The sequence below is a fragment of the Mugil cephalus genome, chromosome 8 (assembly GCF_022458985.1).
Source record: "Mugil cephalus isolate CIBA_MC_2020 chromosome 8, CIBA_Mcephalus_1.1, whole genome shotgun sequence".
Lineage (NCBI taxonomy): Eukaryota > Metazoa > Chordata > Actinopteri > Mugiliformes > Mugilidae > Mugil > Mugil cephalus.
The window spans coordinates 2,585,005-2,609,854 of NC_061777.1; the positions used below are offsets into that span (position 1 = coordinate 2,585,005).

General features: G+C 39.8%; 1 protein-coding gene across 2 annotated transcripts in view; it reads left to right on the forward strand.

Moving 5' to 3' along the window:
* The window catches only part of col27a1b (collagen, type XXVII, alpha 1b), a 78,631-nt gene that overhangs the window by 51,310 nt on the left and 2,471 nt on the right, over positions 1-24,850 (forward strand). The window contains exons 28-60 of one of the 2 annotated variants that reach the window (XM_047592240.1): positions 1,367-1,420; positions 2,137-2,190; positions 2,717-2,761; positions 3,689-3,733; positions 3,916-3,969; positions 5,378-5,431; positions 5,514-5,567; positions 6,587-6,640; positions 6,887-6,940; positions 8,385-8,492; positions 8,584-8,637; positions 8,915-9,022; positions 9,101-9,154; positions 11,313-11,366; positions 12,383-12,439; positions 12,534-12,587; positions 12,695-12,748; positions 12,837-12,890; positions 13,009-13,062; positions 13,155-13,262; positions 13,339-13,446; positions 14,220-14,327; positions 14,419-14,472; positions 15,696-15,758; positions 15,934-15,987; positions 16,092-16,127; positions 16,560-16,577; positions 16,704-16,739; positions 19,281-19,307; positions 19,422-19,487; positions 20,896-21,064; positions 21,598-21,707; positions 23,137-23,355. In XM_047592240.1, the coding sequence (XP_047448196.1) occupies positions 1,367-1,420; positions 2,137-2,190; positions 2,717-2,761; positions 3,689-3,733; positions 3,916-3,969; positions 5,378-5,431; positions 5,514-5,567; positions 6,587-6,640; positions 6,887-6,940; positions 8,385-8,492; positions 8,584-8,637; positions 8,915-9,022; positions 9,101-9,154; positions 11,313-11,366; positions 12,383-12,439; positions 12,534-12,587; positions 12,695-12,748; positions 12,837-12,890; positions 13,009-13,062; positions 13,155-13,262; positions 13,339-13,446; positions 14,220-14,327; positions 14,419-14,472; positions 15,696-15,758; positions 15,934-15,987; positions 16,092-16,127; positions 16,560-16,577; positions 16,704-16,739; positions 19,281-19,307; positions 19,422-19,487; positions 20,896-21,064; positions 21,598-21,707; positions 23,137-23,355 (2,295 nt within the window). The remainder of the gene's footprint in view (positions 1-1,366; positions 1,421-2,136; positions 2,191-2,716; positions 2,762-3,688; positions 3,734-3,915; positions 3,970-5,377; positions 5,432-5,513; positions 5,568-6,586; positions 6,641-6,886; positions 6,941-8,384; positions 8,493-8,583; positions 8,638-8,914; positions 9,023-9,100; positions 9,155-11,312; positions 11,367-12,382; positions 12,440-12,533; positions 12,588-12,694; positions 12,749-12,836; positions 12,891-13,008; positions 13,063-13,154; positions 13,263-13,338; positions 13,447-14,219; positions 14,328-14,418; positions 14,473-15,695; positions 15,759-15,933; positions 15,988-16,091; positions 16,128-16,559; positions 16,578-16,703; positions 16,740-19,280; positions 19,308-19,421; positions 19,488-20,895; positions 21,065-21,597; positions 21,708-23,136; positions 23,356-24,850) is intronic. The other variant, XM_047592241.1, reaches the window with a different exon arrangement.

The following is a 24,850-nucleotide window of genomic DNA, read 5'->3' on the forward strand; positions in this document are numbered from 1 at the left end:
ATAAATAACTTAAGGTCTTAACAAAGGAAACTCGTTATCGTGGGAAAAATGGAAGAAATAATATATATGAATGCATGGCTGCTTAGGGTTTCTGTACTCTGAGTCAGCATATGTCTGAAGGGTCTCAGTCATCCAGGTCATGGCTTTTAGAGATTTGAGAAGACATTTATGGCAATTATCTGGCATCAGTTTCTGATGGGTTTAACCCACAGAGTTTTCTATTAAACCTCAACTTCCCACCAGTCTCTCAAAATAATAATAATAACAATAATACATTTTATTTAGGAAGCACATTTCAAGGTTACTTTACAGAAAAGAAAAGACAAACAGAACAATGGATAAAACATCATAAAACACATAATGAAACATTAATCACATCGTTTAACATCCAAATACAAGAAACATGAAGAAAATAAAACTTTGGCAAAACGTTTTCTTAAAACCCTTCAAGTCCAGTTATAAGCGTCAAAAATTAAACTGTACAACATAAATTAGCTCAGTGATTCTGAACCGGGGGTCCATGAACCCCTAGTGGTCCGCGGTGTAATTGTGAAGCATCTGTGAAAATAAAATCCTTTAAAAAAAAGATTATTTATAGAAACTTAAACTACCTAAACTACAGAGGAGAGCAGGATTTTTTTTCTCTAATTCTCTAATCACAAAAGTAATTTACCATATTTTTTTAAGAGATCCAACTCCCGGGTTGTATTGTTCCAAGTTATCGCATGATGCTGTTAATACAAACGTAACACAATCTGCATCCATTTCAAATTATGAGGCCCCTACTGTTTCAGTGGGCATGCACCATTCATTTCTTATTTAATGCTCTTATTGTGAAACATCTGCAGGGAGATGTTGTGGGAATCTCATTAACGTGAATGTTCAGGTTAGCGCTTGAAATTAAACAAATTTTTGACCTACCCTGAGGAAAAAAGGTTGAGAAGCACTGAATTAGATTTTAAGAATTAAAAATGGTCTCACACTCTATGACTGCTCACATATATGGTTCCTTGCCCCATAAAGGGTTAAACCAGACAAAAACGAAAGTTATCTAACATTAAAAACCAAAGAATAAAAGTGTTACATCACTAAGCTTGTTGCACTCCTGCACAACTACACTGACCATGTTACATTTGCCTCCATACCATAAAATTAGCGGTTATATAAAAAGCCATAATTGTCTGTCTCTACCGAAGCCTGTGCCCATTCCTACTGTGTTCTTAATGTGCCAGCGATTAACTTCCCGCTGTTAATAAATTAAATATGAAATATGAAAAGAACCAAGAGACTTGTCCTGCTTTGCGTCTTAGTTCCTGTAATCTGTTACAGTCACACACTGAAAGTTTGTTTCTCCACACACATGCAGGGGCCTCCTGGTTCACGGGGATCCACTGGCATCAGAGGGCCCAAAGGCAGGAGGGTGAGTAGCAGATGGAAGATCAAGACTCCAGCAGAACAACTTCATGAGCAAACACGCTACGAAGGACAGTTTAAATAATGTGTTAAGTTGGAAACAACCAATCGTGTACATGCAGTTGTTCCTTGTTTTTGTTGCTCCTGCCATCGAGGAGTGTCATTGCTATGGGGTGGGGGTGTCTGGTCTGGTCTAGGTGGGTGCTACATGGCTACGCTATCTAACATAACATAAACACTAATGAATACCAGCTCTAAAAGTTTAAATGTGATTCACATCTCCTGTCAGTGGTCATAATGTTGTGGCTGATGGGTGTATAATCTGTTTTCTGACTCTGAAAAGCTCAATCAGCTACAAACTGTGTGACCTTATCCCAAAGCTTCTTTACAATAACCCCAGTGTGGAGGCGGATGGTGGAAAATGGGGACACAGTGTGGATTGGGCAAACTGCAGAGCTCCTTCACCAACGCCAAGTATTTACTAAACAGCCACAATCTTTGATGATGTGTGTCTCCGGCGTTGGGCTAAACCGGAGCACACAATAAAACTAAAAAAGCACCGCTGCCTTCTCGGCTCATGGTTAAACGCGGATGACAAAAATTAGAGATTTAAGTGCCTGGAATAATTGCCTTAACGTGTTAAATAACACGCGTCTCTGGTCGGTTAAAGGGGGAAGTCTTCTGAAGTGAGTCCTCGCTGACAACTCTTATTTGTTTGCATAGGGTCCAAGAGGTGCTGATGGCCCCATGGGGGACAAAGGGTCCCCAGGAATAAAGGTGAGAACGTGGTGGTAAAGTCAAAAGAGGGTAATCAAGAGTTTAAGGGGATGGATGAGAAAAATTGAAGAGGATGGACGATGAAGGCTCAATAATAGGTGTCCTAACCCTAACCCTAACCCTAACCCATGACATGAGCAGTGGTTTTGTTCATGATCTTAAGTCATAATAACTTCAAGTTCCAGATCACAGCTAATTGCTAATGACGCTATTATACATTGGCCTTAGAGTCATGTTTCCCCCCAGAAGTTTCCAAATTGCACTCATCAAATATGTCCCACAGAGACCAACGAAGAAACAACATGTTTCTGTTGCAAAACCCATGTGATTTTTCTTTTTACAAGCAGCTTTGTTTTGCGGTTTGTGATTATTAACTATTTTTAGCATCTAAATAATCTTTCAAGGACGCTCTTGTTAAACAACAGAAGCTTAAATCAAAACCTTGAAGTAGTCAGAGCTTGGCGTTCGCACGCGGTTTAACTCCGTGAACGCTCCGTTAACTGATGTTTGTTTGTGTTCCACGCAGGGCCCCGATGGTCCCCCGGGAAAGCTGGGCCTCCCTGGGGAGACGGTGAGGAAAATTCCTGTTATAAATACGATGATTCGACCTTTCAAAGTTCTCAAGGCTGCAGAGTTAGTATTAGATAACCAGGCTCAATTCAGCTGCTAACACTTGGAACTTTTATGCTGTAGTTATTAGTATTAGTTGATGTTTTGTATCGTTAATATATTTCTATAGTTGTATTGTTTTAACTTTTTAACTACTGTTTATCTGTATCTTGTATTTTTTCACAAAGTCTCAAAACATAGATACATATTTTATCTTTTACATATATTTATATATAGATTGTACCTTTAAAAATGAAAACGTTATAAAAATGTCGATAGATGGATAGATAGATGACTTAAAACAGATCTTAAATGTTTGAAATATAAAACTATAAAATACTAGATATGGTACGTGACATTACTGCTGCCCATAAAGTTGTGCGATTTATTCTCGACAGATTAATTGTATCTTGTGTCAAAACTTTACAGATTGATCATCTGTATAAATAGGAATAAAAAGAGAAATGGGTCTAAAAAACAAAATGACTCAAACTTCATGTGTGCAAACTGTCAGAAATAAGTATGAATGTGGTTCATAGGTGAATAAATCAAATCAACATGCAGCGGTTAGATCTGTGCAGACCTGGTTGAGTAAGCTTAAATACTAAAAGACTGGGTTAAAATAAAATAAATAAAATATCTGGTGGCCTTCCTGGAAATAGAGACATTATGTTGTGCAAGTGGTGCAACAGTGAGTAATGTACATTGTGCAAACAGAAGTCGTGACTTGTAATGTCCAAAAGAAAGATGGAGGAGAAAATGGAAAAAATAAAATGAAGTAAAACTCCTGTGAGTTTGACAAAATCAGACCCAGCCTCGTTAAAATCTAAGTAGCGTGTCCCGTCTTCTGACCTATTTTTTTTCTATCTGTGTCATTTCTTTGCTGCAGGGGAAGCTGGGCGAGCCAGGTGAAGCTGGTCCAAAGGGATTTCCAGTAAGTGGTTTGGGGCTAACAGAGTTCTCTTTTAGGTCAGTCTTAGTTTCTGGGCCGGATACATTTTGGTGGAACAGTAGTGGAGAAGAGGTTTCTCTCGTGGGTACCGCAGGCTTTTAACATGTGTGTGAGGACAGTAGTGGTGGTTGTGTGTTACAAAAATGATTGTTTTTCATTTTTAGGGTGTTCAGGGACCATCAGGACCTCCAGGAGCCAAAGGAATCGTAGGAGAGCCTGTGAGTTAATTTATTATATACGTGGATGTTTGATATTTTGCTTCCAATCTGAGAATCGATGCACTCACTGGTCTAATCATGTTACTTTTTGAGAAGATAGTCTACAGCATATGTCTTCAACAGGGGGTTCACAGAGGTACTGAGGGGGGGTTTGCAAAATCTTTGGTTGATTGGACATTTTATATACATATAACACAAATTTCCCCCTCAAACACACTACTTTTACACATATAAATTAAATTAAATATATATCATTTGAATAGCTTAATATCGAATGAAAAATTATGATAATAATAATAATAATAATGTACATTTACAGATACAGATGTGGATTTGTCGCATGTCAACAGTGTTACTACAATATATTTATAAGTAACTTTCAATTTCAATTTACTCAGTTGTATATATAATATTTAGAAGAGTCTTTCCAAAAAAATGTCATGTGGTGATTGCCACATGTTGATTTTTGATCAGGCAGTGTGAGTGATGAAGCCCGTGCAGAAGTGCAAATAACTGCAGTTCATCAAGTGGCCACTTGAGGCTCTAAAAGGGAGCAAATCCCCATCGACCCCCAAAAATTAGTTTTGGTCTCAACGGTTTATTTAACTATGACACCTGAACAGTGGTGAACTCATTAATTTATTTTTTCATTAAGGTTTAAAATTCTGCATAATTAAGGGCTTTCCCACTATGAGTGACCGGTGTTAGCCTGAGCTAACAGGTAGCCGAGAGTTGGGAGGGCGGGTCTCAACGTCCGACACGACCCAACGACCCAAAGCTCGTCCAACATGGCGGACGCAGGCTGCGCCCACTTCAGGCTTCATTTTCGAGGTTCAGATTCTAATAGGTGACGTCACCACGATGGGTTTGTCCACAGTCAAAAGGTGAAAAAGTCTTAAAGAATTATATATTCTCTCAGTTGTGTTGAACGATCTGCACTGACCCTTGACTGTGCCCACTGCGCACTTTTATCTCATATTCATGGGCTGAATTGTCCCCTTTGTCATCTTTTATTCAGTTCCTCCTACAAACCCATATCTTGGCCTCAAAACGCTCAGAACAACCTAATCCTCCTAGTCTCTCAGACACAAGCAGAGAAGTCGTGGGCCTAAGACAATTTGATTTACACCGTCTCCTTCCTGTAGCGGCGGCTTCATAGCTGCCTCAGCGTGTCTCTGTAACAGCAGGGCCAGTCTCCATCACCTTCAGGAGCTTTCCTTCCTCAGTGCAGATTAACTTATCTCCACAAATCCACACTTTCTGAGTGATTCTTCTTTTATTTTATCACACATTTTCTTCCTTTACTGTCACTTTCAGAGGTGTTTGTCCAAAGATTTGTCCAAGTGCTCTTAACCTTTTTTTTATTTTTTTTTTATGTTATTGAGGCTTTTGTGCTTTGTTGCGACAGGGACCGACGGGGCCTCAAGGAACGATCGGGCCACTGGGGGAGATGGGGCCAGAGGTGAGTGGATCACAGAGCCGGGGTTGAGAACACCCGCTGAGTTTTAGATTAGCGCAAAAATAACAATCACCGTTTGTGACAGGGGCCGCCGGGGAAGAGCGGGGAGAGAGGACCGCCTGGTGAACCCGGAGAGAAGGTGGAGAAGATGATACACTGCTGCAATTACACCTGGAGTATTACATGAAACCAGATGAACGAATCCAGCAATGCAAGAGGGACATGTAGTATTAACAGTACCTGTGCAAGTATTAGTGTAAATCAAGTATCCTGTAGTATTAGCAGCAAGTGGGTTCCACAAGCACCAAAATTGTGTTTTTCTAGAAATATTATTACTAAAACAATTATTCAAGTCCCTGCAGAGTCTCTGCTCTGGAGTTAGTGGAGATGAGCAACATGTGATGTGATACTATAAACTACAGCTTAGTTTAGTTTTAGTTTAGTTTATTTCAAACATTCAAAAGAAAATAAATGTATCAAATGCATGTACAATTAAAAAATAAACAATAATAATAATGCTAAATCATAATAATAGCAATAACAGCAACATTAATAATAACAATAATATTTAAATGGCCTTACATACTTCTTTTTCATTCCTATATCTTGTGAAAATTATCTCTTCCCAAATTGTGTAACATTTTCACTGGGTCTGATTCCTCAGTGTTTTCTATGATAAGATACGATTTGATACAATACAATTTGATACAATATATCACAAAAAGATACAATATATTACGATAAGACGAGATACCATGTGATACAATGCAGTGAAGTCAGATGAAGTATGACAACACTATATACTCTGATACAATATGATATGATACTTTATATTACAACAAGATTATACTACAATAAGATACAATGTTATAAACTGCAAACTACGATAATGATGTGATACTATACATTATGATAAAATACAATACAATATGATATAATATGATAACATATAATACTATAAACTATGATAAAATTTGATAAGATACTATATGATATGATACTATACACTATGACACTTTATATATTAGGATACAATACGATACAATAATCAGTCTGGAAACAGAGCAGCTAATCTGGATCACTTCCTCCAGATTCACTGTGATTCATTAAAGTAAATGTTTTCTTTACTCGTTTGCCTCATGTTATTTTTCCTTCCAGGGTGACGTTGGTTTACCTGGTAACAGTGGGGAGCAGGGCCTCGCTGGCCAGAGAGTAAGCGTTTTCTCTAATTGAAGCCCTAATGATTTGAAGTGTACCGGATTAATTCTCACTTACTCTCAGAAGCGAGAGACATTGCTTGCAACACAAAGTGGTAAATCGCTTTTCAACATACGCTCAATTACAGGTTGGCCAGTTGTTTGCTTTGCAACACATCTGCTTTTGCTTCTAGGGATTACAACCACCGGCACGCTGCTGGAACCGATTCATCCGTAATACTTTTATGATTTGTCTTGTCAGGGTGAGCCAGGCATTGATGGGGAGGCTGGACTGAGCGGACCTGACGGAGCCAAGGCAAGTATGGAAATAAGATGTGCAGAAGATAAGCATCATAAACAATGAAGGCACTGGTTTCAGTTTGTACAGTCGGGACGTCGACACTAAATGGAAAATCGTTTACTGAGACTTTGGCCTATCGTCAAATTTTTGTCACCAAGTTCAACTGTGATTAATTTTATCCAGAAGCCGTAGCGTCTGCAAACCCCATGAACTTCCTCGGTTTGCTGTGGCAGATTATTGTAATTACAGAAAGTCAACTATTGTTTGCGAGATGTCGGCCTTCGTACAGATGGAGCTGCATTGTGTTGATGCTTGGTGAAAACAGAGCGGGGCTATTTTAAGAGCTCTACTGTCTGAACTGTAATGTGACGGGAAAAAAAAAAAAAAAAAGAAGTGGCCACAAGCTGCTTCTGGCCTTTAGTAGGTGGTAAAATGTGAGGAGAGAACAGAGAAGGGATTAGATCAGAGTCACCAGGAGAGTCTGCTCAGCTTCAGCCTCCTGATCTTCAGCAGAGTAAACTACCGTGAGAGGTTCCTGGCTTGAAAACTTGTCGAAGGCTTCAGTTTGTTAACGGTTCTGAATGTCAAAGCGTGGCCGTGGCTCACTGTCATGTTATTTTGCCTAATATTATAAAAGTTGACATTCAAGCAAATGTCATCAAGCAAATCGTTACCGATCTCAACACACGTGAGCAATTAAAGTAAAACGATGTGTCATAAGTGAATGATTATTTACAATCCAGCCTCAGAGTTGGTGAAATGATCCCTGCCCGTGATTTTTAATTCTGTCAGAGCTAAACGAGCTCAAGCTGTCGTAGTAAATATCTGTGAGAGCCACAGTCTCAGCTCCTCTTCATTTATTAAACACAAATACCATTTATTTGATTTGTGTTTGGCTCAGTTGTAGAAAACAGAGTTAAACACAATTCCTTATTTGACAGAAATACGTCGGACTGAGTCAGGTCATGTTGTATTAGCCACATGCACCCGATCAGCCACAACATTATGACCACCGACTGGAGAAGTAAAAAACATTTAAAACATCTTGTGACATCTTGTGTTGTGCTGGGAAACTTTTGGACCTGGGATTCATCGGTGTGGATGTTACTTAGACATGTAGCATCCACCTAGACCAGACCAGACCAGACCAGATACCCCCCCACACCCCATCCTAGCTGCCCCCAGCAGGATGCAGCCTGACACAAACATGCAAACAAAAACGGGTTAAACCATGAACAACAGCACAAAGCCTCCAAAAAATCCCAGACTGATTAAGTATCTGTGAGATGATCCTCCCCTTAAATGACCAAATATTTCATAGCCAGACATCACATGACGCCCTCAGAAGGTCCATGTCTGTTTTCTGGAGTCACGACTGGATTTTTTTGGTCGTTTTAAGCCTTGGTGAAGGATCTTGCCACTGAAATGTGCGATCGCCTCCCTCATTTGACTTTACCAGGGTGAAAAGGGGGACGCCGGTCAAGACGGTGCCAAAGGAGAGAGGGGTGAAATCGGTCAAAAAGGAAAGGAAGGACTGCCCGGGCCTCCCGGACTGGTCGGGGTGAGGGTGAGTGTCTCCGCATTTCATTCAGCTCCAACAGAAAACCACAGCTCTTTGTTTTGTCCACTCACAACCGTGTTGGATTTCCGTTTGCCAGGGTCAGGAGGGTAAACCCGGCAAAATTGGGGAAAGAGGAAAGCCAGGAGAAAAGGTTTGTCAGTTCCCTTCCTTACAGCCAAATACACTAAATACACCCTTCACTCTTGGACGTCTGTCAGTTTACTCTCCTGTACCAGGAGCTGAATGCTTCTTCTCCGCTGTAGTGGTAGTAAACAAACCCGTGAGGTCAGTAACCTCCATAAGCACAAGAGTTGAGGCGCCTGTCAAAGTGTTAGCATCAAATATTTGAATTGCCAAACCACCCGTGCTGCTGCTTGAGGAGGTGTGTACGCTCGGTGCATAGCTGCTCATTGATCACATTTCTCCAGGGGAGCAAGGGTCACCAAGGTCACCTGGGTGAGGTCGGGCCAACCGGTGAGCGGGGAGAGCCGGGATATGTCGGACAGAAGGGAGCAAGGGGAACCGTCGGGCCGGTGGTAAGGTCTCCCCAGGGGAATTAAAGGGCTTAATTAGCTGGTGTACAGTACATGAGCTAAATATGTGTCTTTCTCCAGGGCGCTCCAGGGAGAATGGGCCAACAAGGAGACCCAGGCATATCAGGCTACCAGGTAGGACCTTCCTCATTACAGGAACTTCAACTAAAACTAAGGGAAGGTCCCGTCTTTCATCTGCTGTCAGTTTGTGAATCAGAATAAGAACGAAGAATAAGAATCGTAAGGTGACAGAGTCAAATACTATCAGAATAAAAATTATATAAAAAATGACATGTAAGATGAATAAAAAACAAATACTGCACAATTATTCACAGTTTGAATGGTTACAAATAAATTATAACTAAAGTATTAATAGTGTAAATCACAGGTTTCAAACATAAGGCCAGTGGACCAAAGGTGGCCCCATAGAGAGACTAATCTGGCCCGCACCATGAATTTATAAAGTGCCAAAATTACATAGAAGACTGTAATTACAATCCCCAAAGTAGAGTAGACATGACACGACACTGAGACATAATGAGCCCAAGTTACACTTAAGAAATTTCATGTTTTTTTAAAGGATAGTTCATTAAATGTAATCGTTCTCCTAATTTACTTGTTCTTCTTGGCACTAAAACTAATGGAAAAACATGGAGTTGTGATTACTATAGGTTGTTATGATATTATCTCACTGGTCTGACCGGGTCCCGAGCTAATTGGGACTGAATGTGGCCCCTGAACTAAAATGAGGGAACGTACAATTTAAGAGGAAATGATAATTTTAAACATCCCACCATCCATTCAACTCTGAGAAGTATGTTCATCTTTGTTTATGGTGCAAAACTGTGGAATGAACTAGACAAGGACATAAAAATGTGCATTCAATTAAAATAAAGTTTAAAAGTATATAAACAAACACTCATAATGAACTGGACAGATAATTACATACTTATGTTTTAATCTGCTCAGATCAAAGACAAAAAGACTAAAGTTCTTGTGGATCTTTAGGTTATATGACAACTTGCTCAAACTTGCACTTTATCACAATTATTTTTTCTCTGTTACTGTTTGTCTTGGTGATTGTGCTTGTTTGAAACAAATAAAAGTCAAACCAAAACAACCCTGGTGTAAATGATGAAAAAAAAAAACACATGACGATCTTAAATAAAAGCTTTCAAACCTTAAACTGGCTTCATTTAAAATTCTGTGCAGACAGAAACTAAGGACACATGTAGAGAAAAGCAGAAAACCTGCTGAATAGCAAAGGACACGCAAGTCAGTGCTGTTTATAGTAAAAACACTGGAGGGAGACGCGTCTTTGAATGGGTTAAAACTATATTTAAATTTGCACCAGAAAGAGAAATCAATCACTGTACATTAAAGACTAGATTATAATCAGGGTGTTTGTCGCCACAACTTGATGAATGACTTTGAAAATTACCTCGTCTGTGGCAAAAGAAGATGGAAACGATGATTAATGACAGTGTTGCTGGAGGTTTTATTGGATTCCACTCGCTTGTGGACTAGGGCTATGCAAAGCATCCACTATTAGTATTTCTATTTGTTGAGGGGGAAAAAGTATTATAATTCAAAATAGGTGTAAAAATCTTTTTTTTTTTAGTTACATTTCTAATTTAGGATATGCATGTGTATAAATAAGTATTCTTTAATTATCCATTATAATAAATATGGATTTATCTGCAGTATTGGTTGATGTTTTCCATTAACATTAACTTCGATCACTGGAATGTGCAACATGCCGAACTGTCCTTGAGCAAGACACTGAACCCCCAGTTGGCTCTAAAGTGCCGACTGTACCTACCTGTACCAACAGGTAGAAAGACGCTTTATAAAAACAAGACCATTTGACATTCAGAAACTAGTCTGAATTAGCGAGCTAACAGTGCTAACATGAGAGAACCTGACTGCACGCGTCTCTATACTAATGGAACATAACGGAATAATCTCCAGGTCAAAAGTTATTTGCTGCTTCCACAACTCAGTAAAGGTAAAAGAAATCTGTTCGATAAAACTAGTTTTTCTCCAGTCAGAGCCTCCTCTGTTACTGAGTCCAGACATTTCACCCTGACTCCTGAACGTCACTCAATCCAGGCAGAAGCACGAATATTCACATGAGCTTTTTTATAGGATGTTTGTCTTGTTCTTGAATACAAATAATTTTAAAACTATCTGTTCAGAGTATTGTGTAGCCGTATATCACACAGTGAAGTGAAGCCTGCTGGTCTTAACTTGATATTCAGTCACTCACTGTATTAGTTTTATCTTGTCGCAGGGTCACACAGGACCACCGGGCCCACTGGGACCTCCAGGGCCAAAAGGTGAAAAGGTAAATTCTCCACTCTTATTAGCTGTCACTAATAGCTGTCAGCGCTTTGATTGTGTCTAACGAGCTCCTGGGGCCTGCGATGGTTTTTTACAGTGTAAAACTGTCGTGTAGCACTATCGTCTTTGAGTGCATGGTCAGTTTTTTTTTTTTTTTTTTTAAGTTGCTCGGGGACTTCGATTGTGTCCCTAATTAGTGCTTCCTTTGTCCATCCTGTTGTTCTTCCAATATTCTCAAAGTCATCCCTAATTTTATCAAGGATACGAACCGGGACACACCCAATTAACTCGACACCGTCAAATGTACGTAATTAGCCAAGCACCTGGACTCCCCTGCTTGTGATTTTGTGAGGTATTAACCACTTAATTTGGTTTTATTTGACAGGAGCAGCAACACAATGTAACACACACTCCACCAGAATTTAGAGACACACTCATTTACATTTTTCTTTTTAGTCCCTGAGCAGAAGCCATCTGGATGGGGGGATTTGTAATTTTCTCTTTGCCAATATCCTCAATATAATGGCTGCGCTTTTGCTCTAATTAAATCAATATCAACCTATCACATGGGTCACTGCAAAATTTATGATTGTCAATTGAGAAAAGCTGGCAATGAAGCACGCTGTAGATAAATACAGATCTGTATTATAGTAAAATTTAAAACACTCATTCTCCCCGGCCGCCTATAATTATTCTTCTGCTCTTAGACTGCAGTGTTGGGAACCTCATTTATTTATTTCTTTTGACAAATGCACAACGTAAAACTATTAAAAAATGAAACGCGCGTCCGTGACTATTGTCTAATGAATCCCGTAAAGACCTTGGAACAAACATTGGCCCCATTTAAGTGAAATGGATCATTGTGGTTAATCGCGCATGTAATGATTCGCCACTCGTACAAACAGAGCGGGCCATGTGCTTCAAATAAAACAGGAATTGATTTTGCACAGGCCGCTGGATTTGAGGAAAATCCCATTGATTGTTGTTGTTGTTTGTCCGTTCTTTATCCGCCTTGTTAAGGGCGAGCAGGGAGACGACAGCAAGGTGGAAGGTCCTCAAGGTCCCCAAGGTGACAGAGTGAGTTTCTTACATGCAGCACTCTACTCTGGGCGCCATTAGCGGTGTCCTCGACTCCTTTGGTTAATTATTATTTGCCCCCATGTGAACCCAGGGTCCCTCCGGAGACCGAGGAGAAAGAGGGGAACCCGGTGACCCTGGACACATTGTAAGTGAACATTACAACGCGCTCCATGTTCCTGTTTTTACATTAGCAGTAATGTACGGTGCACAGGGTTGAAGCGTTGCTGAAATGTAGAAAATGAAATGTTTCAGGGTCAGATTGGAGTGGACGGAGCAAGAGGAGCAGCCGGTGCCCCGGGGCATCCTGTAAGCTTCTACTTTATGTCTCCTAAAATGTAATGGGCACATGTCCGTACAAATATTCCATGAAATCTAAGGATAATTATCTTTTCAGGGACATCCTGGATCAAAGGGACACGTGGGGCGGAAAGGATCCAAAGGTGATCAAGTAAGGACATAAGTAGTTAGCAGGTGTATGAGGAGCTTCCTTTCTACATGGAATATTATAAATACCATATACTGGTTTGTATTTTATTTCATGCCACCATGAACTCTTTATGCTCCAGGGTCAGAAAGGAAAATCAGGGGCGAGAGGGGCATCTGGTTCCAAAGGACCGCCGGTAAGTCCCTTCTTGTCTCGCCGCACAATCAGAGCTGCTGTTAAAAAGCAAAGTAGGCGTTGATGGGAATATTTCTGACGGTCTTTTCCAAGGGTCCAGAGGGGGCTTCTGGTCCACGTGGGGTCGTGGGCAGGGAAGGATTTGAGGGTCCTCCTGGAATAGACGGCCTTCCCGGTACAGACGGCCATAGAGGCGTCAAGGTGAAGACACCAAGACAAGTCCCAGATATTTTTAATGTGAAAAATTATTTGCTCATCAACCGTCTCCTTTGACCAGGGGGAGCAAGGAGGAGACGGAGACATGGGCTCACTTGGAAAACCTGGGCTGAAGGGTAGGAATGGTGTGACGGGGCTTCCAGGAAGTCAAGGATCTTTTGGTCCGAAGGTAAGAACGACGTTTGAGTTTATTTCTTTCTTAATCTTGTGCTTAGAAACTTTTCATCCTTAAGTTGTAGCATTTTTTTATTTATTTTTTTATAGATGTCAAGTATATTTATTGCCAATAACATCATTAACTGCCAACAAGCTTTAATCTACTGGAACTGCCTCCCTTGGCTCCATAACACTGCCTTTATGTTTGGAGCCGTTTTCTGATTGCAAAGGCCAAACTCTTCATAAAGTCTTTTACACCATCCCTCGCTAGACATCCTATCCGCTCCAATCATTTTGTGAAGCTAGTGTTGCAAAATATTAACGAGTTGGCACAGTCTTTGTTTGCACAGCCTTGCCAGTATTATATAAAATGCCAGTGTGTATGACTGTGACAGACACAGGGACAAACAGAGAGACGTTATGTATTTATTGGAGGTGTCTGGCAGTTTTCACCTCGCTGCTCGCGTTAAGAGTGTTAAGTTGCATTCTGAACTGTTAATATTTTCATGGTTGTATTGCTGATGTTTATTGGATTTGGACAGCTTGTTGTGTAACTGTAGTTTGGCTTTCCAGCATCTAAATGTAATTGAATTCAAGGAGGGAACCAGAGAAATGTGTGGGTAAATGTGTGGGCGCCAGTTCTGCTGACTTCTATTTGGAAATACACTAAACGCAGTCGTCCGTTGGTAGGAAGTCCGTTAAAGATCAGTGACTTCTGGTTTGTCTAGCCTTTCTGTGCAGAGGTTGTAGGTCAGATGTGAAGAAGATGTTTTGTGTGTTTTCCAGGGCGAGAGGGGTCTACCAGGACAAACTGGCCCTGCAGGAAAAAGAGGCGCCATTGGAGGGATGGGACTGCCGGGAAAACAAGGCGATCAGGGAACAAAAGGGCAACCTGTGAGTGGACTAATCCAAATTCCATTACATGACAGTGTTATTTAAATGTGGAGTCATGAAGACTTCTGTTTTCCCCATCTCTGTCTGTCAGGGGGACGCTGGTGGCCAAGGATTCCCAGGAGTGTTTGGTCTGTTTGGGCCAAAGGTAAGCAGTAAAAAGATCCCACAATTTCACTCTTAAGTTGAAGTGCTTTCGTAAAATCGATGCATCTCAAACTGTCAGGAGGCAGATAACTTTATATTACTGAGGATAAGGTATGAAAGTCGTTAGGATACTACTGTAACACGCCCCAGGACGACATCTGCTACTCCACAAATCTGTTTTACAATACAGCCTTATAGGCCGTTACCAGCTGAAGAAACAGAGAGCAGGCTTTATTAGAGTCAGACTCTTCAATTTAAACCCTCAGAGTGATTTGGATGTTTTCCTGCAGTAGAACACGAATATGTGAAACAGATGAGGTTTGTGTTCGGTAGATTTTTCTAATCGTCGTCGTAATTCAGAAGATAGTGACGTAAGGGGAATTACAGTAAAGTTGTCAGCACTATTATTCTTACAGGTCGTACTTCTTATGGAAATGTTCCACTTTCACAGCACGACCAAATCCAAAAGTAATAACTTTAGAGATTTTTTTTGCAAAAACAATGGGCCAGGATCAGGTTATTACGGTTATATTGAAGTAAATTAAATGTTCTGTTAAACAGCTGGGCAGATGTTTTAAAACGCAATTCCAGTTGAACTTGTCTAACCTCTAATATGTCAGGATTGTTTGTCAGTGTGCTGTATCATTTTTAAATGAATTGCAAACAAGAATCTGAGAAACTTCACAAATTTTACGATGATAGTTTTACAGTGTAAACTAGACTAATTGCTAATGCTAGTGGTTGGCTGTAGCCTTAGGAATCCTAAGGAAATATATTCATTTTATTCCAAGGGAGAAGCCTTGAGGCGTCTTTCTGCACAGTCCAAAGATATTCTATTCTGCACTTTAATTCTGATTAGGATAAACATTTGACTTTTCGGGATTGACGTTGGATGCCACCGTTATTTGAGTGAAGTGCAAATCTACAAGAAATGCGCCTCTTTGAGTGTTTAATGGTCACATTATAAAGTTGTAGGAGTTTGTGTTATTTCCTGTTTGACTGTGTCATTTATATGCTGTAGGGGACCGGGGCTGAGAGTTTTTCTTGGCTCCGTCACCTAATGAACTGCAGCTGCCTTTCGCCTTATGACGCCGGTTGGCATTTCACTTAACTGCGCAGATTTGTCAGCGCGGCAGAGCCAAATGAATTAATCAAACATTTAATTCTGGCTTAAGGTTTAATTCATACCACAACATACAGTATGCTGTTGTGTTTCCCTTCCAGGGACCTCCAGGAGACTTTGGCCCAGCGGGGATTCAGGGACCAAAAGGACCACGTGGTTTGATGGTAAGATGAAGATTGATGGCACTTCTGTAACTTTAGTGTCATTTTTCAGCCAATGCTACCGAACTGAACTCTCACAAACTTGCACACTTGGCATGAAAAATACGCGGCGCTTCATCAGACGCTCCATCAGCTCTCATCTTATGTCTTGTGTCGCTACCGTGCTCCTGCTTTTCAGGGTATGGAGGGAGGTTTGGGCCCCGTAGGCATCATCGGCCCCAGCGGTCATCCCGTATGTACCTCATATCTCATCTCATCTGCCAGGCTTTATGCGACTTCTCTCGCCTTTTTTTTGGCAGTGATGGAGTGACGCTCTGTCTCCTTTCTCTCCATCAGGGACCCCAGGGTGACAAAGGAAGTCGGGGGGAGACGGTGCGTGGTGCTGTTTTTGATGAATCCTTTTCCCTCTGTACCGTGAGCACAGGATAGGATACTTAGTATGGAGACGGCACGGCGCTCAGACTCCTTTGCCTTCAGCACTTTTCATTTCCTATTGTGTTCCACCGTTTGTCGCTACACTCACAGTGACACTTGGCTGCTGTGGAAACCCTGTCTGGGAGATAAATGTGGGCTGCTTGCTTTGTCGGGCGCCCATACACAAGCATAATTCACAACCCCACTCTTTAAGACGTTCACTTAAGGATTTGTTGTGAGAAAACAGGATTTGTGAGAGAGGCAAGAGGGCGATTCTCCAGCAGTTTGTTCTGAAGTAATAGATAGATGGCAGTATATCACCTGCCCGACTTTCATTCATTTTTTTTAATCACGATGAATATTAATTTAACTGTGTTTCATCTCCAACAGGGGTTGCAAGGACCACATGTGAGTAATTATTCATCTACTGAAGCTTGATCATAATTCTTCACTGTGTGAGATGGAATGAATGAACTCTCTCATCTTCCATAAAAGTCATGTTGTGATGGTACATTTTTTTTTTTTTGTTGGCAGGGTTCTCCCGGCCCTCGTGGACCACCTGGACCTCCAGTGAGTTCTTTTTGGTTTTTATTTTACTGATGAAACATGCATTAGGTCTAGATGTGAGTCAGGGTGAGGATGTTGAGGTGAGGACCCAGGTGTAGGACTATATCTTAACAAAAGGTGCTGCACATGGCAGGTAAACCCAAAACACAAAAGAATCATGACATGGCAAAAATCGTACATACAAGGGACGTGGAGACATTAAAATACAACTAGGAACAAAGGGAAAGTCAGGGCTATATATACACAGGTGAGGGCTCAGGGAAGACAAGGCACAGGTGAGACACACGAGGACAATCAACCCAGGTGAAACCAATGAACAAACAAGAGACAAGGAGGCACAAGGCAGGAAATCCACAACTTAACAAAATAAAACAGGAAACACAACATGACACGGACAGACATGACAAAACCACAAGGAAACATGACAAAATAAAACAGGAAACTCAGCACATGACAACGCACAAGGAGACATGACAAACAGGAAATTAAGAAACATGACAAAATAAAACAGGAAACATCAAAACATGAGCCCAAAATAAAAAACAGACACAAAACCTTGACAATGTGACCGTTTTAACAAGTGCAAAATGAATCTGTAGAGAAAAGGGATTATTCCTGCACCAATGTGGAGCTGAGTTAGTTTTCTCTGAAACACTATAGATGAAGGGAAACGTTATCTAGATAACAGTGGAAACAGACTATAGTTTTAACCTCCTGAGTCCCTGCGTCCTTATATGGGGACGTTAAGTTTGTTGGTGTAAAAACACGAGCGATCACATAACAAAAGGTACAAAACGTCATCTCATTTTACAGCTGAAACTTGTTTATTTATACTTATTAATTTATAGTTTAACATGACACATAAATTCTATCTATAGTAATGAGCTATTGCTTTACTAATTAGTAAGAACTCGAACTCGATGAGGAACTCTGCTTTTGCTCAGCCATGTTCAGAGATGAAAATGAACAGTTTTATATTTTGTTACATGTTGGTGACTTTATTATAATATTGCTGTAATATTTATATTAATATAATTAAATGAAATAATCCCATTATCCTCACATGACCCATCAATCATTTCTTCCAAAAACTTCTTCCTGTTTAAAGACGATGCTTAGTTTTTTATGGTTCTTAGGTCCTACTGGTCCCAAATAGAGAGAAATGGAGAAATTAAAGATGCACAGTAAACAACAGCTCAGCTCTCAGGAGGTTAATACTACAGAAAACAGAAAACAACTCAGAATCAAATCCTCACAAAGAAAAAGTTGTAGCTGCATTAAAAATTAAACTGTTTATCCTGAAAACTTATTAAATTAAATACTTTGAATGAGCTGATCTGCACTGAACACGTGGAAGGATTAGACAACGTGACCTTAGCTGGGGTTAATCATTAAATAAGGACTGTTTCTTGGTGGATCCATTAACACTTGTCTTTAGTTCCACACTGTGGATGTTTTTACACTGTAAACTAGACTAATTGGTTCTGCTTATCCTGAGGAAATATATTCATTTTATTTCAAAAGAGAAGCCTTGAATCTTTGCTTCTTTCTGCAGAGTTAAAAGATTTTACAGTACATATTGATTCTTATTAGGATGTCATCATTATAATATTTCATTTATTTTTTAAAAAGCCCTAAAAAATGGCCAAAGGTTTGTCCGAATATAAAGGCAACTGAAATGTAAATATATACAATATTTGTACAGTTTCAGTGAAAACAGATATTACAAATATTTTTACTTCTACACTTTGGATGAAGGTTTTACAGTGTAAACTAGACTAATTCATAACGTTAGTGGCACGCTGCAGGCAAATATATTCAAGTCCAAAAATATTCTTTACTGTTGTATATTTCTGTAGAACACAGGGCTTCAACGGGGGTCCACGACCCCTAGAGGTACCATGGAGGTACTGCAGGGGATCGTAAAATATTTAGTTGATCAGACATTTTTTATATATACTTTTTTTAACATGTTTGAAATAAAAAAATGAATAGTTGAACCTGTTGTTTTATTTGAATAGCTTAACATTGAATGTAAAATGATAATAATAATGTATATTTATGAACAGCACTTGGCCCGAGTTTAATACGGAACAGATATAATATGTAGGGGGTCCCTACTTAATCTCTCCATCAGTTTGGGGTCTTTGATTTAAAATATGTTGAAAACCTCTGTATACTATAGTTTGAACAGGAATGTCTCCACGTGCTAGTCAGAATCAGTCAGAATCAAATTCCAACCACAATAAAAATTAAACTATTAATCCTGAAAGCTTATCAAATTAAATACTTTGAATAAGCTGATCAGCACAGAACAGGATTTGATTACATGACCTCAGTTGGGACTAATCATAAAACTGTCAAAGAAATTGGCTGCAGGTGGATCCATTAGGAGAATGCACTTATTTGCACTTTTAAACCCTAACTAAACTAAACTAAACTAAACTAAACTAAACACTTACACCTGCTCTTTGCCTCAGTAATGCAGGCAAGAATATTACTAATAATAACACTTATTCTTTTCTCTTTCTTTTTAATTTCTAGGGTATTTCAGGTTCTGCCCTTTCCCTTGTAAGTATGTTTCTCCTCGTTTGTTGCTTTGGGCTTTTAGGAACGATGATAGAGAATAGAACAAACTGTTGAGTGTTGTGGTTGTGTTTCTGCCATGCCGTCTCTTTGTGACAGAGAAACGAAGCTCTTGGCACTGCCTTTCAAGTCCTCATTGATTCCCACGCTGCACTGAGACATGAGGTCAGTTCTGAGGGAAACAGGGCCACTTTCAATGAGGATAAATCAGCTGTTTTACACTTTTATCAGAGTAGATTAAAACTGCAGCATGTTCTCTGTTAAACGTGATTCTGAGGGGACATCGTGTCTGAACTCTAATATGTGAACATTTTGATTTTTATATTCTTTGCTTTTGGGTTTCAAACTGTGCAACTCTTTTCATACTATTCAGGTGATAGTTTTACAGTGTAAACTAGACTAATTCATGACATATATCTGGTTTATTTCAAGAGAAAAGCCTCGAATCTTTGCTTCTTTCTTATCTGTGAGTTGTTAAAACTGCAAAGCAAAAGCGAGTCATTCATCACTGAAAAACAGGCATTAGCCGTTAGCCTAGCTCAAAGCTAAAACAAATACAACAACCAGAACAATAGATGACAACATGCAGCTATAAGGCAGATACAGATAATGACGTTCACGTATCTTGTTCTTCAGAAGTAAGTCCTTCAGGTGGAGACTAGATAGATGTCAGTGGGTATTATATTCCATAATTTAGTGAATAAACTAGATCTGTGGGGGATCACACAGACCTGGTTACTTCGCTGCTGGAATCTTTCTGCTTTATAAAGGCACAGAGTGGTGGTGGTGGTAAAGACGTTGAGCGCTTCCTCGTGCAGTGATAAGATGAGTTTCAGGGCTCGTTGCCTTGGTCCAACATGTCACACAACACTTATGCAACGGGTTTTGTCAAACTGTTTGTAATATATCTAAAATTTGACAGGTTGTATCAAGCTGTCTGTATTTTTAAGATAAATCTGAATCCAGGATAATACCTAGATATTTATTATGATGGTCTTCCCAGATATCTGGGCTTTAGCTTCACAGTTTGATGCATTACTTGTCTTGACTAAAAAACACACAGACTGTTTTCTTGATATGAGGGTCATTTTTGCACATGTATCATTGTTTCACTAAGTTTTGTAGCTGCTTGTGCCTTAGTTTTTACATGGATAAGAGATTAATAAGCTTAATATTGAATGCAAAATGATAATAATGTATATTTATAAGTAGCACTAGTTTAATATAGAACACATATAATAAGTAGGGGGTCCCTACTTAATCTCTCCATCAGTTTTGAGTCCTTGACCTGAAAAACTCTGAAGACCCCTGAACTAGACTAAATGATGATGCTGGTATTGGCTGCAGCTTTAGGAATCCTGAGGAAATATGTCTGTTTTATTCCAAGAGAGAAGCAATGAATCTTCTTTCTGCACAGTCCAAAGATATTTTGTTCAACAGTACACGGTGATTGTGATGAGGACGTCACCACTGAATTAAATAAACATAGTAAAATGAAAAAATGATCAAATGTTGGTTAGATTATAAAGGGAACAGAAATGTAACTTTGTGCCTGTATCTGTTTCCTGATCAGAACTATCAGAGCATGGAGCTGCCCATGTTGGACCAGGGCACCGAGATCTTTAAGACCCTCCAGCACCTCAGCACCCTGATCCAGAGTCTGAAGAACCCGCTGGGAACCCGCGACAACCCCGCACGGATCTGCCGTGACCTCTACAACTGTGAGCAGAGGCTGCATGATGGTGAGGAGTCAGCTGACGTCATTACTCTGCACATACGCACAAACCGGTCAAAGGTTTTAGACCAGCATCAGTTTCCTCTGGTCAGACCTTCATCCTACAGCAACATAATGACCCAAAACTGTAGTCCAAGCTCTACCAGAACTACCTCAAGATAAAAAACTAGATGGAAAGTTTGAAGACATGGAGTGGACCATGGCACAGTCTCTAGACTTTAATCCCATGGAGCTGGTTTAAGATGAACTTGACTCAAAGCACAAGCAAAGTGACACACATTTCTGAGAACTTCTGCATCAATCAGATAAAGATGGGTCCAAAGTATAGAATATATTTTAGGTTATATAATGATTCCATGATTATTTAGTTTTAAATTCAGTTGTTTACTTGTTCTGTGTTTTCAGAGTAAACTGAGACATTAAACTTCGTACATTTCAGTAAAAAAAAGAAAGACATACTGGAGTGCTGTGAAACCTTTGACCGGTACATGTGTACGTACGTGTTTTGGTTAAATACAGCCTTTCTCTTCTCTCTGACAGGCACTTACTGGATCGATCCAAACCTCGGCTGCTCTGCCGACACTGTTGAGGTGACGTGCAACTTCACTGGCGGAGGACAGACATGCCTGAAACCCATCACAGTTTCTAAGGTCAGGACGTTTACTGCAAAACCTCAGCTTAAAAAAAAAACAAAAAAAAAGAAATACATTATGAAAATGAGGAATATGTTACTTAAAAAAATCCCAAAGCGACCTCCCCACAGAACAAGACAAATTGAAGTAAATACATCTACTAAAAAAAAAAAAAAAACAGATGTACACTAATCAGCCACAACATTATGACCACTGACAGGAGAAGTGAATAACATTTAAACCACCTTCAGTTAATTCAGTGTTCTGCTGGAAAACCTTTTGACCTGGTATTCATTCATGTGGAGGTTACTTAGACATGTAGCACCCACCTAATACAAGTTAAATATTTAAGAACTGTTATCATTTAATGTAGGAAAATGTGCTTAAATTCAGCATATGCACCATCGTCCTTAATTTTTATTTTAATTTTTCTTATCCTCTCAATGTGCAATACTCTTTTCAGTCCTAACTACATGTCCATATACCTATATTTTTCTTTTATATACCATCGTCTGCATCCCTGCCAACAGGAGCTGTGTGAACATATTTATATATTTAAATTTATAAGCAGCCCCCCTTTCTTTTCTTTTTTTTATTCTTCAGTCCACCCATATGTGCACTGTCTGTGATGCTGAACGTCTCTGCTGCTGTTAACAATGAGAATCCCTCCATTGTGGGACGAATAAAGGCAGATCTCATCTTATCTTATCTGTAACCAGTTCGATTTCAAGAAGAGACAAAACAAAGTCTTTAAGTCCCAAAGCTGCTGCTATAACCACTACACCACAGCTCCTCCATAAATAATAAATACACCAGATAAAAAAATCGAACCTCTCATGATTTAATACATTTTATCTCAGTTAAATTAGTTTTAGTTTTTTTGCAGTGTTTTATGCATTTACCTTAGCTCTGTGTTTGACAGACGCTTTTGTCTTCTTAAAGGATTCCCTCAATAAGTGGAGGAGCTTAGAGTTTTAGATGAGCCGCATGTGCTCAGTGTCACTCATGCGACGACAAAAGGAAGATAGCTGTTCATTTTCTGGCATGCCACAGTAGTCAACTTTACCACTATTTGGATGAATCGCTCTAGCGTTGGATCTTAGAGCGTCCGAACGTGCACTCAGCCAGCGAGTAAACCTGCAGAAAATCAAGCTGCCCTTCATCCTTTTAATCCCGCTGTTGTGGAGTTTTATTTCAGAAACTTCAATAAAACGATTGAGTCCTTTTCTGTATAAACTGCAGATGAAATAATGAGGACAGACGGCCTTAAGTCACAATCTGTGATCCAGATGTAACTCATTCCAGTTCATACCAGAGCTGGAGCCTGCCGTCACCTGCCATCAATTATCCATTTTTGATGTGTCGAATACATCAGATACACTCGAGCGTATTACAAGACAACAGTTCCAGCTTAAATAATCACGACAATCACCCACGTGCTTCACAGCTGGAGATCGAAGTGGGTCGCATCCAGATGAACTTCATCCACCTCCTGAGCACGGAGGCCGTGCAGCACATCACCGTTCACTGCCTGAACGCGCCTGTGTGGGCGGCCGGACCCTCGCAGCGGCCTTCATCCAGAGCGGTGGGCTTCAAGGCCTGGACGGGGGAGAGGATAGAGGCGGGAGACCTGCTGGAGCCGCTCACACCCAGGGACGACTGCTGGGTATGCGCTGCTCTCAATTACACTGGCACAGACGTTAATATGTAAAAATCCTAAAAAGGAATATTTTAACATTTTTGCATTTTTTTTGCAGCACGAGACTCGATACTACTCTCATGTCTGATAAGTTTGGAGCATAGACTGTGTAAATATGGACAAATTAGGGCGAAACAGCTCCTCAAACGTGAAGCAAAAGCAAATAGAGCTCCCCCTGGTGACTGGCTGCTGTACAGGTCATAAGCTCCACCCCCTCCATGTTAGTGGGCGGGACCTGGGCCAAACTAAAACATTAAAATACACATCAAATAAATATTTTTCAAAGATTTTTTTCTGTCATTTTAACTAGTTAATATAATGTTGATGCATGTTCAAGAGTCAAGTTTTGTTTTAGTTAGTTATGTGACAGAGTGAGAGTTGTAAAAAAACTAATAAATAAATAAAGTAAAAAGCACAGTGTATAATCCAGCCTTTTTCTTGTAACTGGTGGAGGTGGAGCAGAGCGTAGGACCTTAGTGGACAGAAATGGCCATGTCCAAAAGCTGCTATAAAAACACACACACCTTAAAATAACCTGTCCAGCTCAACAACACAAGCACCAAAACAAATGAACAAATGACAAATATTTTATGCAGAGGCCCTAAAAATGACAACACTAATATTCCTGAATGAATGATTTTATTGTGTCATGGCTGAGAAATTTTAAAATGTAGTTGGAATGGAAGTCAATGGGACACTTTTGTCACAAGAAGGTGGTACATTTTAAATCTGATGCTACACAAAAACTAATAATGCAATCAACTTAATATTTTAGATAATCTTGGTCCTACACAGGACTGATCTGAATAAATGAAAAAAGTCCCCCAACATAAGTTTTATGGAAAATGGCTAATTTTTCATGTTGTAACAGTGACTTAAAGTAATCAAACTGGCATTTAAAGGTTAAAATTCCTCAAAATGATTCATTTTTTGGTAGTTTTTTTTTTGTTGTAGTGTTTGTAGTGTTGAAGTGGTTTAAGAGATTTATGCAGAAAAAAAAAACAAAAATAATGTTAATCAATTAAGTTTTTATAGCAGTTTTTGGACAATGTATCTACTAAGGTTACAAGAAAGTAGTATTTTATTTTTATTTTTTTGAGTTCTGTTGACCTTTTATATTTTTTGGGGGTGGACCTTATGCACCTTATGCACTAACAAATGAAGCGGAAAATTTTTGCCCAAATGGACAAAAATGACCGTAGGTTTGTCTGAGGGTTAATTAAATGAAAACCTGAGTGCGTCTGGAGGAAGTGTGGTCAGGTCATCGATATCCTCATGGCTCCACTCTCAGACCCGACTGATCGGATTCTGGCTCCAAACTCACAAAATGGCGCCGCCCGTATCCTCGGGAAAACAGCATCAGTTTGGCCAACGTAAAAAAAGAGGCGACACGTTGTCCATATTTACACAGTCTATGGTTTGGAGCTGCAGCCAGCCTGACTCTGTCCAGAGTCTATAAAAA